At 29.5% G+C, this 16,708-nt stretch overlaps 2 protein-coding genes across 2 annotated transcripts in view; both read right to left on the reverse strand.

The window, feature by feature from the left end:
* The window catches only part of LOC128956480 (ATP-binding cassette sub-family C member 4-like), a 12,468-nt gene extending 604 nt beyond the window's left edge, over positions 1 to 11,864 (reverse strand). The window contains exons 1-24 of the mRNA XM_054302198.1: positions 11,723 to 11,864; positions 11,476 to 11,586; positions 11,232 to 11,337; positions 10,850 to 11,068; positions 10,645 to 10,734; positions 10,357 to 10,520; positions 10,167 to 10,292; positions 9,844 to 10,093; positions 9,562 to 9,759; positions 9,395 to 9,484; positions 9,044 to 9,330; positions 8,862 to 8,948; positions 8,487 to 8,802; positions 8,008 to 8,422; positions 7,787 to 7,866; positions 7,538 to 7,694; positions 7,318 to 7,476; positions 7,159 to 7,230; positions 6,126 to 7,088; positions 4,573 to 5,157; positions 4,222 to 4,492; positions 4,113 to 4,148; positions 3,889 to 4,041; positions 3,431 to 3,615 (exon numbers count right to left, since the gene is read on the reverse strand). Coding sequence (XP_054158173.1) covers positions 3,431 to 3,615; positions 3,889 to 4,041; positions 4,113 to 4,148; positions 4,222 to 4,492; positions 4,573 to 5,157; positions 6,126 to 7,088; positions 7,159 to 7,230; positions 7,318 to 7,476; positions 7,538 to 7,694; positions 7,787 to 7,866; positions 8,008 to 8,422; positions 8,487 to 8,802; positions 8,862 to 8,948; positions 9,044 to 9,330; positions 9,395 to 9,484; positions 9,562 to 9,759; positions 9,844 to 10,093; positions 10,167 to 10,292; positions 10,357 to 10,520; positions 10,645 to 10,734; positions 10,850 to 11,068; positions 11,232 to 11,337; positions 11,476 to 11,586; positions 11,723 to 11,796 — 5,194 coding nt within the window. The 5' untranslated portion in view covers positions 11,797 to 11,864. The remainder of the gene's footprint in view (positions 1 to 3,430; positions 3,616 to 3,888; positions 4,042 to 4,112; positions 4,149 to 4,221; positions 4,493 to 4,572; positions 5,158 to 6,125; positions 7,089 to 7,158; positions 7,231 to 7,317; positions 7,477 to 7,537; positions 7,695 to 7,786; positions 7,867 to 8,007; positions 8,423 to 8,486; positions 8,803 to 8,861; positions 8,949 to 9,043; positions 9,331 to 9,394; positions 9,485 to 9,561; positions 9,760 to 9,843; positions 10,094 to 10,166; positions 10,293 to 10,356; positions 10,521 to 10,644; positions 10,735 to 10,849; positions 11,069 to 11,231; positions 11,338 to 11,475; positions 11,587 to 11,722) is intronic.
* A 3,169-nt stretch (positions 11,865 to 15,033) lies between these two features.
* Positions 15,034 to 16,531, reverse strand: LOC128956481 (ATP-binding cassette subfamily C member 4-like). Its single transcript, XM_054302199.1, has 4 exons — positions 16,483 to 16,531; positions 16,259 to 16,417; positions 16,103 to 16,174; positions 15,034 to 16,025 (listed from the first exon to the last, which is right to left on the reverse strand). Exons 2-4 carry the CDS (start codon positions 16,392 to 16,394, stop codon positions 15,034 to 15,036), a joined length of 1,200 nt encoding a protein of 399 aa, XP_054158174.1. The 5' UTR covers positions 16,395 to 16,417; positions 16,483 to 16,531.
* Positions 16,532 to 16,708: the final 177 nt, after the last annotated feature.

Genomic DNA, 16,708 nt, shown 5'->3' on the forward strand with positions numbered 1-16,708 from the left:
TTTATTTTTTAATAAAACGAAAACACTGGAGACGWTGTGCACTCAWTGAATAATAAAACTCGAATGAGTTGCACAACGAAATCGCAATACAATTACAAATATTACATTAAATGTTGACTCAATATCATAATTGCTTTGTCCATTCTATGACCATATATGGTATGATAAAAAATTTTAGCCAATAGGAAAGTAGGACTTGAGAGAGAGAGAGAGTCAACTCYCTATAATATTGAGTCAACATTTAATACGCTTTAGTGTTGTTTCAACACTCGATSAGAGAGTACACATACATAGCTCTCTCAATGTTGAAAAAAATTTGCTAACGTTTGATGTTCTTGTAATAAATATCGGGGACTAAAAAGTCCCCGATATRTGAAAAYCAATTTTAAATGAAACAAATTAAAGGACAAATTAATAGCATAAACAATGAATTATTAATTTTTWAAAAAAAAATTTACAAAAAAATGATATAAAAATTTAGAGTTTATATGTATGTATAGCCTGTTATAGCGTGCGTTGTATTACTATTACTAYTACTACTAATGTCCGCCATATTTGTCTCTTTGTTTGTTTGTTGACTCAAATCAATCAATCAATTAGAATAAAACATTCGAWTTGAAAGAAACCTTTAACCTCATGACTACTACAAACTATTACTCAGGTTTAGTGCTATTGCTATGTCTATAAACTGTGTATTGTTTTTATCTGTTGTGAGTCAATGTGTCTCTCAASATATATAAAAATAGTGTTCATTGATATATATACTGTATATATATATATCTATGATATGTATGTATAACACTCAGCAATTACTCAGCGATTCAACTGTTGATGAGTCARAACAACAACAAAAAAACACAATTCTAATCGATTCAACTTATTAGACATTATTTGTAATTCCAAATACAGTATATGTATTAATACTGTAATAATAATAATAATAATAATAATAATATAAAGTTCAATATATTGTACAGTACTTTAATAACTGTTAAGTGTTTTTCAACTCAATTAGACATTTAATTCCAAACAAACAACAAAAAAACAAAACATTAATATCTATAGTAACTATCGTTTTGTTTTTATTTAATATATTTATCAATTCAAACATTTCAAACTATGACTGTATGTTTGGTTTCAACTCATTAGTCATATCTAATTAATTAATAACAATGTGTTTAATGTTTTTAAATATTATTTAAGTGTTATTTGAAATACATTTTTGAAAAACWTTTTTGTTGTTRTCATTAGTAGTAATTAAAAAAAAAGTTTATTATTATAATTAGTATTAGAAATAATTTTCAATATATTTATATGTATTTATATTTCACTCCATATTTGTTACTATCTATTGATGGTTACTATTAGTTACTAAAAAAAATGACAACAATTTTTAATTATTATTTAGTAAATAAAAACTTTTTAATGTTTTGATTGATTGATTGAAGTTTTTTCAACAAAAAAAAACATTCAAATGTATAGCTATAGTACAGTATATTTGACCTAACAGTACAACAAACACATACACACCAACATACCAGTGCTCAGGGCCTATGGATATATGCCAACAATAATTTATGTATAGTTATGTTGTTTTTAAATGCCTGACCTTCGAGAGAGAGAGAGAGAGAGAGAGACCCGCGCACTGGTATGTCATATACAGTCAGGTATTTGAGGCCCGATATTGTGTATATTGGATGTGTTGGACAGGCAGGCCATACGATAATATGATGATAGGATAACTGAGCTTTTATTGAGCTAATAGTCAATTAATAAATACAGTATATATTTAATTAAATAAAATACATATTATTTTTTTCACTAAATAAATTATTTTTAAATACATGTTAAAATATTTTTAATTAATTAATTAATTAAAAATATTTTGCAATATTTTTTATTGTGTTCATAAATATTACATTTTATTTGAAATATTTTTGTTTWTCAAACAAATAAATTTATATACAGTATTATAGGTATTATTATTATTTTTTATACATTTATAAAATAAGCAATAAATATATTTATATAGCAAAATATACAGTAAATTATTTTTTTAAATATTTTTTTTACTAAAAGACCATTAGATACAGTTATAAYWTAAAAACTAAACTAACTTTTTTTTAGTCATCACCCGATGGCTAACATTTGATAACACATACCTAAGCTATACAAGTATTAATTAGTATAAKTAMTAGTAATTCAATGCTAACTGTTTTTTTACTGTTGTTTAACAATAGTAGTAATAGTAGTTTTATAACAAAATACATTAAAAATGATTTATTAAATAAAAAATAAATTAAATAAACACAAAACTAATGTTAAATTTGTTAAATTATTATAGATATCTAACTTTAAAAAAAACTTTAGAGGTAACAGACCATTGAATTATTATTATTATTATTATAATGTTTTGCTTAAAAATCAAGTTATATAATATCAAATTACTATTCATCATAAAAATTTGTGTCAAATTTAATAGAGAAAAAAAATTAAAATCTATACAATACTGTTGATGGTATAATGTGATAATACATAAGCCACTAACTACTACTACTACTACTGTATATGTGTCCCCAATTAAAAATAGTTTAGTCTAGACTGACTCTCTCTTCCTYTCTCTCTCTCTCTCTCTCTCTCTCTCTCTCTCTCTCTCTCTCTTACTTCTCTCTCTCTCTCGTTCTCTCTCGTTCTCTCTCTCTCTCTCTCTCTTACTTTCTCTCTTCTCTCTCTCTCTCTCTCTCTCTCTCTTACTTTCTCTCTCTCTCTCTTTCTCTCTCTCTCTCTTCCTTTTTCTCTCTCTCTCTCTCTCTCTCTTCCTCTCTCTCTCTCTCTCTCTCTCTCTCTCTCTCTCTCTCTCTCTCTCTCTCTCTCTCTCTCTCTCTCTCTCTCTCTCTCTCTCTCTCTCTCTCTCTCTCTCTCTCTCTCTCTCTCTCTCTCTCTCTCTCTCTCTCTCTCTCTCTCTCTCTCTCTCTCTCTCTCTCTCTCTCTCTCTCTCTCTCTCTCTCTCTCTCTCTCTCTCTCTCTCTCTCTCTCTCTCTCTCTCTCTCTCTCTCTCTCTCTCTCTCTCTCTCTCTAAAGTTTAGATTAAACTTTCAATGTTTTCAATGCAAACAGAAAATTAAATTCTAGGTTTTATTTTGTCTCCAAATTGATAATATTTTTTATKATCATATAATATACTGTATTTAAAAATAATACCGATTTCATATATACTGAAAATATGTATAAACTTTATAATTTAAAATTTTTAATAAATTTTTCAAACAAAAAAGTATCCAGATTATTATTAATAAATATCATCATTATATTAATTAATTAACAAATATTTATTAGTTTATATTATTATTATTATTGGTGTGATTTTGTCGGATATGATCAGACATTTGCCGCTTAGTTAGAAAAGTTATCGGACAGCCCATGGATTTACAGCTAAGTGACGACCGTAGCGGTAGTGGATAACCGCCACTGTCGTCCATCTCATGCAAATAGGTGTGYCGTTTCAGCGAACCTTTAAACTTGAAACTCTTGCCACAGCCGGACCACTGGCACCGGTAGTCGGCCGTCGATCGGTGAACCACTTTGTGTCGGATACGCGACGACGCCGACCGAAACCTCCGAAGCAAAAAAAAATTGGGTTTAAATGGTCAGAGAGTCTGAACACAGTAGTAGTTAAAAGGGTGGGGTAGGGGGTTTTATGTGCCCACTCATTAATAAAAATAAAATAAAAACTTACTGAGCTTCACATCCAGGCCTGGATTGATTGAAAATAATAAGAATAATAATATTAATTATTTGAATCAATGAGAACCGGGAGTCAAAMCAACGTGTGAACCCCACCYCCCGGTTCTTATCATTGTATTAATGACAGTAGAGGAGGACACCTACCACTCGCACTTATACGGCCGTTCATTGGTATGGATCAGGTGATGGTGTTTCAGATTGGAATTCGAACGAAATGTCTGTCCACACGACGGCCAGTCGCAGRCGTACGGCTTGAGACCTTCGTGACTGGCCTTATGGACAATCAGATGAGTGTTTCTGATAATAATAACAAAACAAAAATGATTGAATACACTAATCAATGAATTATCACTTGAATTGTTACGCACCGGTAGAAACTGGACTCACATCCCGGCCAAACACATCTGCCAAATAGACATCACATTTAAAGATTGTTTAATAACTTAAAAACAGTTGTTTTATTAAATATCAAATCACTTGAACGGTTTGCATCCCCGGTGTTTCATATTATGTTCGGCCAGTCCCCGATAGCGGTCACTTTCGTACAGACAGTCCTGGACAGTACAYTTGAATACCGATCGTCGGGTATCGTAGATATCGTGGTGCGARTTGCGAATGTGTTGCATCAGACGCTTCTTTAGCGGAAATTTCAGATCACATCCAATACAGTCGATCAGTTTGTCGAGCATAGCATCCATTGTCGTCTGARCAGTAGCCGTGTCCGATGATCTAACGGTGCCATTAATACCTACGGTAACCATATGGTCAAAAAAATGAGATATCAAACAATGTTATCAATTATTTTTATATTACAATCAAATTAATTACTTATTTGTAAATCACTTTCATTGATACTATCATTGATGATAACATTGTGGTTATTATTGTTGTTGATGTCCATAGAAGTGGTGATATTATCTTCATTTATGTCACAATTATTATTATCACTACTTTTTTTCGTCCAATTTCTTACTAATTGACTATCAAATGAAAACCTATTCACTTGACGACTACGACGACGACCTGTTGTAAACTTTTCGTTAGTTTTATCTACAAATTTTACCGTCAATTTTGACGATGTCTTCTTTGTCTTCTGATTCTTCATTGTAGCCATCGATGTCTCGAATCGATAATGTTTTTCGTCATCAAACTCTTGACTGAGACMAACAAATTGATTGTCCAGTCKAYTGAATGCCAACTTTTCCGCATCGACGCCGGTATCGCCACCGCCACCGCACTGACATTTGTCGCACATTTGGCTCAATGTTTGCCGAAATCTGGCCAACAGTTGCCAACATTTRTTGCCAAACTCTAGCTGATCRACTAGTCGTCGATTTTCAGCGCACAGCTCGTCCAACAGGTCTTGTACTTCAACTATTGTCGTTGTTGTGGTCATATCGTCGACATGTTGTGCTGACCATCAAAAAAGTCAATTATTTTTATTTGTCTGTATTTTATTCAATTTATTTGTTTTCATTTTAATACAAAAAAAAATATTTTCTCACAATTTTTTCGTTTTATTTCATTTTATCAGTAAAACTGCTGATAACAAACATATGCCAACAAACAAAAAAAGTTTTTATAATTAATTATTAAGTTATWTATGATTGTATCGTACTGATATCTACTGTACTATTGCTATGTACTCTATGATATTATCTATTAAAATAAATACAGTATTAATAATAATACTAATAATAATTGCTATTTGTTTGCTTTATAATTAAAATATGTTATTTTATTTATTTATATTATATAAATTATATACATTATACATATATAATACTGTATTTATACAGTACTACTGTTATTGAATGTATTTATGTGTAATGTCTATAAACTAAATGCTAATAATTACTTTATAATATAAATATTCAAAKTTTTGTTATTCAAACATCTAAATATATTTTATTTAATACAAATAGTTTGCATACAAACCAATAAMATAACACAATTTGGATASAAATTAATAATATTAAATAACTAATTAATTTTTTAATAATAATAATAATCTTTTTATTTTTTTAGTAAATTTTTTTGTTGTTRAATTTATTATATTATAGATATATTTAAAAATATATATATATATAATTAAATACTGCAATGTTAATAATTAAATAATAGTTGAAATTTAATAATAAATTAGATAATGTATAGTTAAAAAATATATATCAATATATTAATAAATATCTCTAATGTTACACAAAAATAGGGTTACAAAATGATATGGCACAGGTACAGTACAATTTTTTAAAAATATATTATAACAATAATACTAATAMTGAWAAATTGATATATATATATAAAATTATTATCATAYATATTGATTGATTAAAAATACTGATTATCTTATTATTGTAAATCAATTATATGTTTCGTACGATCGTACGATTGTTTAGCCAATCGTATCAATTGATCGGACATTTGGACACCGGTTTGYTTAACGAGTTTGTAAAGCATTCCCGAATTATTCTGTAATAATTCGTAGGGAACGCCAAACTCCATAATACGTCCGGAATCGAGAACCAGTACCCGATCCGAGTCTATGATTGTATTCAATCGGTGAGCAATTGTTAGTACAGTACAGTCGGCAAAGTTTTCACGAATTGTCCGCTGAATCAATGCATCAGTTTTGTGGTCGACATTAGCTGTTGCCTCGTCTAACACAAGAATCCGATTTCGGCGAAGTATAGCTCTGGCCAGACATATGAGTTGGCGCTGACCTACACTCAGATTACCGCCGCCTTCGGACAGTTGATACTCCAACTGACCAGACATTTCCATAACAGCCTCCTTGAGCTGAACTTCTTCGAGTACTTCCCACAGTCTATCTTCAGAATGTTCATCAAATGGATCCAAATTCTTTCGCAAACTGCCGATGAAAGCAATGGGATCCTGAGGTATGATTGACATATGTCTACGCAAATCGTGTAGACCTATAGTCTTGTGATCGATGCCATCAATAATAATATTGCCTTCAATTTCTTGCATACGGAACAGTGCCGATAATATAGATGACTTGCCGGCACCGGTTCTGCCAACTATACCGACTTTTTCGGCACCATTGATCACACAATTGAGATCATGTAGTGTAGGTTTCGGTGAATTATCATAAGACAAGTATACGTGTCTGAGTTCAATGGATCCATTTTCTGGCCACTCATCAGGCGGTGGTATCTCACTCTCGATCTGTCCTTCGGATTCTAGTTTAGAGTATTCAACAATTCTCTCGACTGATGTCATCTGATTCTCCATTTCGGCCGATTGTCTGACACCCCACTGAGTCATTCCCATTAAACCCAATGACATTGATATGGCCAGACCTGCACTACCACTGGGAAGATCTAAGAAATAATATAAACAATATATATATAAATATTTTATGATAGATTACTCTCAATGTAATAGACATACCCTTGTAAAATGCCATCAAAAATAGTTCAACACACGCCAGATAAGCGGCACAAAACCAATCCATTGTTACACCTGTTCACCGACAACAACGACAGCAAAATGATTATAAATTCATGACAATACATATAATACTACAACCAATACTAATGGTAACCCTACCTAAACATCGGGACGCGGATATACACATAAAATAAGCTGACGTGTGGTCATTCTGGTATCGATAGTACTGTTCCCGAAACATTTGCTCAGCACGAAAGGCACGAATAGTTGTCAGTCCGCTCAGTGTTGTAGTCATATGATTGTACAATGGGCTCCGGGCTGTGAAAACATATATAGTATTATAATAATATATATATAACAAATAAAATAATTTAAATACCGATTCCTTCAAAACGTTTAAAATCGCGACCGATTTTCAAATAAATCCAACGTATGGTAAATGTAATAACCAATAAACCAATTGCCGGAATAATTAGATAATAGTTTACAATTGCAATGATTGTCGTAACTATTGAACCAATAATTTGCATAAATATCTGGTATACAAACAAACAAACAAATAAAAATTAAATATTAGTATTATTAATTAATTTAAGGATTTATGTAAAAAAAATTAAATTTAAAATACAATATTTAGATCGTATGAAACGTTAGGCAACTGTTCATCAACTGTTCCGACATCTTTGGTAAAACGATTCAGAATTCGGCCTTTAATTACAAATAATTAATTAATTATTATTTTTACTTTTAGTATTAATTAAATATATTAAATATATATTATATTATATATAATAGTATATATATTCGTTAACAAATATATTTAATAAAACAAAAATTCAATTCAATTACCGACGGGATTGTTGTCGAAAAACGAGATTCTGGTTCTCATTAGTCGATAGAATATTCTGTTGTGTAAATTGATTGACGCTTTGATACACATTACAAACCAAGTGGTCGACCGTAGTATTAATGATACAAAAATTGTTACCAAAAGTATTGTATAGATCTTAATGTTTTCTTTTTCATCCACTTTATTGTCGTCACTGTTTGACGCAATACTGGCGTCCTCTTTGTTTGACCACTCGGACAGCCAATAGTCGCTGTAGTGTTGCAACACTTGAGACACTATAGTCGATAAAAGGCCAACAGTCAGTAGTACGGGTCCGGCACCCGATCGGATGTACTCCCAGTAGACGCCGGCTTTGATAGTTCCCTGAGCTTTGTTTTCTTCTGCAATCTTTTCATCAGTTTCGCACAAATCAGTCTAATAAAAGCAAATTATTAATTATTTTTTCAGATAATTTTGATGATTATCACGTGTGGCTAACCTCCTGAGTCGATTGTGACGACAACACACTTATGGACCGATTTCTGAACGGATCAGCGATGACACTCTTCTGCTGTTCGTCTGTCAACTGATTTTGATCTTTACTAATATTGTCACCACTGCTAGTGTTTTCGTGTTTGTTGTCCTCTTTGATTAGCGACATAAAGTCAATGCCGGACTTCATGAGCTCATCGTACGAACCAACGGCCAGTGGCCGACCCTCGCGTAGGACCAGTATTTTTGTAGCCTTTTTGATGAACTGTATCTGATGTGTGACGAGAATCACTGATTTTGATTTCAAATATTCAGTAATACATCTAATTAATAAAAATTATATAATTTAATAAATGTTTATAATTTATTAATAGTAATATACTTTTCAAAGATATGATTTGCAACTTCAGTGTCGACAGCACTTAACGGATCGTCCAATAGATAGATATCGGCGTTATTATACAGAGCACTGGTATGTACAGTAAGTATGGATTATTTTAATATTATAATAATTTTATATATAAATATAATAATAATAATTATTATTATTATTAAACTGCAAACCGGGCTAATGTTATCCGAGCTTTTTGTCCGCCACTGAGTGTAACACCTCTTTCGCCGACCAGAGATCGCTCGCCGAACGGAAACATCTTTAAGTCGCGATTCATAGCACAGACTGATATGACTTCTTTGAATCGCTTTATTTCATACGGCTTTCCAAACGTTATGTTTTGCAAAATTGTCGAATTAAAAGACCAACTATCCTGTGAAGCATAGGCTACCGATCCCTTTACGGATACCCGACCACTGGTTACTTGAATCTCATTTAATAGTGACATTAGAAATGAACTCTAAAAAATAGTTTTTAAAAAATTAATATTTTTTAACCATTATTGTTATGACCAAGTAATCTACCTTTCCACTACCAACCGGTCCAATAACAGCTAATAACTCTCCCGGTGCTAACGAAACAGTTATATCTCTAATAGTCGGGCTTTTAAGCTCCTGTATGATTAAGTTATAGATATAAAAAAAAGTTAGATATTATATACAAAAGTCATATTATTTTATCTATATATTACTGTATCCCAAGTGGCGCTCATATTTTCGACGACAATTGTATTGCCATTGTCATCATTGTTTACATCCCGGTGATGTTTATCATCGGTTAAAAGCGGAACCTTTTCACCACCATCTCCTGCACCTTTGCTGCCATTTTGGACACTGTTATCATTATTTTCAATGGATTTTTGGTCGATTTCTTCCAATAATAAGTATTTCTAAATAAATAAAAACAAAATACTAATTATTTTTTTGTTGTTGTGGACAGTCATCATACTGTAGGCGTTCCAGAATCTACTAACCTGAATGCGTTTACACGAAACATAGAGTTCGGCGGTCAATGCGACCGATTGGGGAAAGGCAAAAGTCATCGTAAACCTCAGTTCATTGAATATAGACATCGTTACGAATACGGTTTCGGCGGTCAACTTACCACCCAATACAAGGTGTGTAATCAATACAACAAATATGATAACCCGGGGACTGATCATCGATATGGCGCCGTTCAGTGCCTTCAATAGTATTGACTTTTGTATTTGTTTCATCTCTTTCCTATTAATTAATTAAATTTAATTATATTTTTGTTTGTTTATTATTGTATATTATTTTATTAGGGGAGACATACTTGCGGGCATCGGATATCAGTTTATCAAAGTGTCGTTCCCAGGCATATATTTTAATAACTTTCATGCCTTTAATTATTTCATTCATCAATCGGATGCGCGTATCGGAAAGTCCGGCCACTTTTGTCCTAATAAAAAAAATTGTTACTATTATTATTATTATTGATTATTGATTGAGAGCACAGCACTGACCTAATCTTGAGAAACAATCGGCCCATTAGACTATTGAATGGTATAAAACACATGAGTATAGCCAGTCCTATGAATGACACCCAACCGATATATTGCCAGCATATGTAGACACTTATTATTGTATTAATTGGACCGATAATAATGTATGAGACTAGTTGACAGTACTGTCAAAATCAAATAAAAGAAAAAATATTTATATATATATATATATATATATATTATACAACTACTACTACTACTACTACTATATACTACTATGTCTAAACCCATTCATCCAATTATGAATACCTCATCCAAACGGCTGACATCGTTGGACATGAGATTCAATATCTGTCCGATTGTTGTCTTGGAAAACGCCGAGTGCTTCAAACGTAAAGCCTGTGTTTATTTTTAATTAAAAATATTTATAATATCAGTATTTGAAAATTGGGGACCAATTTTGGGGGAAAGGGTCAACGGGATATCAAACAGCATTATACGCAGCCTAACTGACCTTTTTGTACATTAGGGTCAACCAACAAACACGTAATTGTATGGCCACCCGTGCGCCCATAAACATTGCCGGATGTATACACGATATGCATACTAGTTCGGCACCGACCATAGCCGCTGCATACAGACAGGTATGCAAGTAATCATATTTGTCGGGATTGGCAAAAAACTGTAGTATTTGACCCAAAAATATTATGTTTAAGTTAATCATTATACACTCCTATAAATTATATGATCGGAAAAAAAACTTTTAGTAATATATAATTATTTTTGTTGTTATTATTTTCTCTCTCTCTCTCTCTCTCTCTCTCTCTCTCTCTCTCTCTCTCTCTCTCTCTCTCTTTATTTATTTATTTATTTCTATCGTTTATTCTCAAACTTACCCCAATTAATGACAATATAAACGGTATTATTAAGTATGCAATAAATGTTTTAATGCTAGCTCTGGCAAAACTGGGCGACTTTTTTGTCAACTCTTTTCGCCAATTTCTGCAAACAAACAAAAATAAAATTAATAAGATTTTTAAATAATGAAAAAAATCATTATATTTTTTGTTTTATCTCTAATGATAATAACTATTAATTTTAATAATAATAATAATACTGTATTAACTAAATGGTCATTACTTTTCCATTTTGATGACCAACTTTTCGCACACGTCCTCCTGAGGACATCTGTACAGATCATGCATTTGGACATCACGTTTGAGGCCACGTATGAACATCGGGTATAGCCATCTATGTCATATATATATATATTGCCAAATGTTATATCACATATTTATATATAAAATAAATAAATAATAATTTTTTTAAGCACGTGCACGTATTTTGGATGCACCATTTATTTTAATGGTTAGAGGTGCATACTCACGTGCAATGAAGTTTGCTAAACAAGTTGACGCGTGAATATTTCGATGGCTTATTAATTAAGGTTTCCTCATTCATGGTTACTGTATTTATATATCTATATATTTTTTTTATTAAACAATCAAAAACAAAATTAATTAACTAATAAAATAAAAAAACAACATTTTTTCTAAACAAAAAAAAATATAATTCAAAGAAAAAGAAATATCAATAAAATAATTCAAGCTATTTATATACACCACTGTATACTACAGTGTAATACTGTATAATAAGTTTTTTAGTACTTTAAGTTTAATTTTTATGTGTATAACATTGATAATACAGGTATAATAATAATAATAAAAAGTATAGATATTTTTTTTATATATTTACTACTATTTAGATACAGTAGTTATTATATACAGCTTCGCTGTAGTTATATTATTTTTGTCTGTGTATTACAGCATACGAAACATAAACGAAAGTTATTATTACATTATATTATTACTATTTTTTTTCTCAATTTTCACATTTAGTTTGTAATACTACTAATAATAATAATTTTGGTGTTGAAAAAATTATAGATACTATACGATAATAATTACTATATATTTATTCAATATATATATATATATATATATATACTTATAATCATTAATTAATTAGTACACGCGCTAATTGCATGCAATAAAAAACTAAGCATGTCAATTTTATTATTATTATTTAATTATAATTGTATCATCATTTATCATGTTATATATATATATATATATATACAATACGTTCAATATATGTAAAGGAAAAATATTTAGATATAATTTAGATATAAAGTTATAAAAATATTATTATTATTATTATTATTATTTTTGATGACACTAAAAATTTTGTCTATTTATCATCACATTATTTTGTTATTATTATTAGTAATAATAATAATAATAATAAGTATAATGACTTTTATTGTATGATAATATAATTTCTATTTAAAACAATAGATATTACTACAGTATATATAATGGTATAATAAATATACAGTATTTTTAATAAAAAAAAACTATATATTAAGTTACGACTGTTGTATTGTTACTTAAAAAAAATAAAATTATTAGAAATTTTCAGAAAAGTCATAACCCAAAGATGATAAATCAATTTTTCATTTGTTATTATTGTTGAGTATAATTATTTAAGTATATCCCTAAAAAAAAGTTTTACATTGAATATAATGTATAAATATTTATTTATTTATTTTTAGTTTATCATAATTTTCAGTTTTATTATTAATAATAGTAATAGTTATTAACAATAGGATAATATCATATAACATTTTTAGGAGCTTTATTATATTACTAGTATACACACAATTGATTTAAAATAATATACTTAATATTGTGATTAATTAATACGAGAAAATTAAACTTTTGTTTTATGTGTAAATTTATTTTGTTTGTATATAAATACAGTAATATCTAATTATAATAATTAAACAATAAAAATATTATTATCATCATTATTGAAATTAGCAATTATTATAATTTACACCGTTTTTATTTTGATTACAATGTGATTATCACATGTTTAAAAAAATGGGAAGTACTGTACTTTCTAGACTCAGGTTATAATTTATATACAGTATATATATATATATAATATTATATATAGATTTTTTTTGTTACTATATATTCATATAAAATAACAACAATACTAAAAAAACTTGTTTCGTATTACAGCACAAAAAAACCTTCAATTATTCTTGAATGTCATAAAATACTCACAAATTTTTTTTTAAAAAATAAAATCTAAGTTAACATTGAATTTTCAGATATAATACAGTATAATAATAATATTAATAATAATTTATATCTAAATTATGTGTAAATTTTTCTGGAAATTTATAGCAATATTGTATTTTTAAATATATATATATACAGTATAATATAACAAATTTTATATACAGTTGAAATACAGTATTTATTTATAATTTTAATTATTACTGTTTTTATTAAAAATATTACTATTACTATCTAAATGTGTTGTCAATTAAAACTATTTTTTATTTTTTAGAAAAATGTTATAATTGACACAACAAATAAATTATAGTAAATTTTAATAAATATAAAAATTTCAATTAAGTCATAAAACTTAGTCTAAATTGAAAATAAATACTTATAATTACTAAACTAGTGAATTGTTTTATAATATCGATATTTGATTGGCTATGGAGTGGGGGTAATGATACCCGAGATGTGTGCGGAAATATGTTTTATGTATATAAATATTATTTGTATTTTTTTAATATTGAAATTTTTTTAAATAAATCAAAATATTAAACAATTATATGATATATCAAATATTAAAAAATAGCATTTATAACAATTATTGTTAAAAAATTTTTTAATGTGATTTAGTGTGTTATAAACGATTGAAATTCAAGTTTTATGACTGAAATTATTTAATATTAATAATAATAATAATAAATTATATTTTAGATTATTTGTAACAAATTTTATATACAGTCAGAATATATATTAATAATTTTAATCATAATAATAATTATTGTTATTATATTAGAAAAAAATTAATATTAAATAATAATAGTAATAAAATATTACTTACTATATAAATGTGTTGTCAATCACTAAAACTTAAACAAATTAATTTAATAATTATTTTTAAAAATAATATAACATTTCCAGTGAATGGGTTTTGTTTTGGTGTATGTGTTATGGTTTGGTTGTTGTTGTGTTGTGTTGTGGTTGTTGAGAGCAGACATACAAAATATACACAAAAAAGTTATATATATATATATACACCGGTATATAAAATATACAGAATATAAATATATATATATATACAGTATATAAAGACAAATCAATAGCCCAGTTGTGAGCGCAAATGCAATGCAATGTTATGTGTGTTTTTAAAAACTAAACACTGGTCTGTTTCAGCACCGGTACTCACAAAACCATATGACATACCTCGATAGTGGGTGGAGTTGACTAGTATTTTATATTATGCAATCACATTATGTAATATATTGTTAATTTGAAAATCGTCTAAAAATATTAATTTTATTTTTTTCTTATAAAACTTTATAAAAAAAATATATTTTTATTATTATCAAGTAATTTATTATATATAAAAGTAATAAAGAAAATTATTTCTTATATACAATAATATTTATATACAGTATAAATAAATAAATATAAATATACAAAAAATATTGAACAGGTATATTTTTAAAAATATAACATAATAATAATATGATAGAAAATTAGATAATAAAAAATAATAATTATCACATATAAACTGATTGATTGAAATATTGATTATCTTATATTATTGTAAATCAATTATATGTTTCGTACGATCGTACGATTCTTTAGCCAATCGTATCAATTGATCGGCCATTTGGACACCGGTTTGCTTAACGAGTTTGTAAAGTATTCCCGAATTATTCTGTAATAATTCGTAGGGAACGCCAAACTCCATAATACGTCCGGAATCGAGAACCAGTACCCGATCCGAGTCTATGATTGTATTCAATCGGTGAGCAATTGTTAGTACAGTACAGTCGGCAAAGTTTTCACGAATTGTCCGCTGAATCAGTGCATCCGTCTTGTGGTCGACATTAGCTGTTGCCTCGTCTAACACAAGAATCCGATTTCGGCGGAGTATAGCTCTGGCCAGACATATGAGTTGGCGCTGACCTACACTCAGATTACCGCCGCCTTCGGACAGTTGATACTCCAACTGACCGGACATTTCCATAACAGCCTCCTTGAGCTGAACTTCTTCGAGTACTTCCCACAGTCTATCTTCAGAATGTTCATCAAATGGATCCAAATTCTTTCGCAAACTGCCGATGAAAGCAATGGGATCCTGAGGTATGATTGACATATGTCTACGCAAATCGTGTAGACCTATAGTCTTGTGATCGATGCCATCAATAATAATATTGCCTTCAATTTCTTGCATACGGAACAGTGCCGATAATATAGATGACTTGCCGGCACCGGTTCTGCCAACTATACCGACTTTTTCGGCACCATTGATCACACAATTGAGATCATGTAGTGTAGGTTTCGGTGAATTATCATAAGACAAGTATACGTGTCTGAGTTCAATGGATCCATTTTCTGGCCACTCATCAGGCGGTGGTATCTCACTCTCGATCTGTCCTTCGGATTCTAGTTTAGAGTATTCAACAATTCTCTCGACTGATGTCATCTGATTCTCCATTTCGGCCGATTGTCTGACACCCCACTGAGTCATTCCCATTAAACCCAACGACATAGATATGGCCAGACCTGCACTACCACTGGGAAGATCTAAGAAATAATATATACAGTATATATAAATATTTTATGATAGTCTGCTCTCAATGTAATTGACAGCGTATATATACCCTTGTAAAATGCCATCAAAAATAGTTCAATACACGCCAGATAAGCGGCACATAACCAGTCCATTGTTATGCCTGTTCACCGAAAACAACAACAAAATGATTGAGTCATGACAATACAGGTACTACTGCTACTACTACTACTAATGGTAAGCCTACTTAAACACCGTGACGCGGATATACACATAAAATAAGCTGACGTGTGGTCATTCTGGTATCGATAGTACTGTTCCCGAAACATTTGTTCCGCACGAAAGGCACGAATAGTGGTCAGTCCGCTCAGTGTTGTTGTCATATGATTGTATAGTGGGCTCCGGGCTATGGAACCATTAAGTATAATAATTACTTTAATTTATAAGTATATATTATCACAAAAATAATACCGATTCCTTCGAAACGTTTAAAATCGCGACCGGTTTTTAAATAAATCCAACGTATGATAAAAGTAAAGAGCAATAAAGCAATGCCCGGAATAATTAGATAATAGTTTATAATTGCAATGATTGTCGTAACTATTGAGCCAATAATCTGTATAAATATCTGATATACAAACAAACAAACAAAATTAAATACCATATTATAAACTAATTTAGGGATTTATATAGAAAA

Source organism: Oppia nitens, unplaced genomic scaffold (genome assembly GCF_028296485.1).
Source record: "Oppia nitens isolate AA-2021 unplaced genomic scaffold, nextdenovo-longstitch-racon4-pilon3 scaffold30_pilon_pilon_pilon, whole genome shotgun sequence".
In the NCBI taxonomy this organism is placed as follows: domain Eukaryota; kingdom Metazoa; phylum Arthropoda; class Arachnida; order Sarcoptiformes; family Oppiidae; genus Oppia; species Oppia nitens.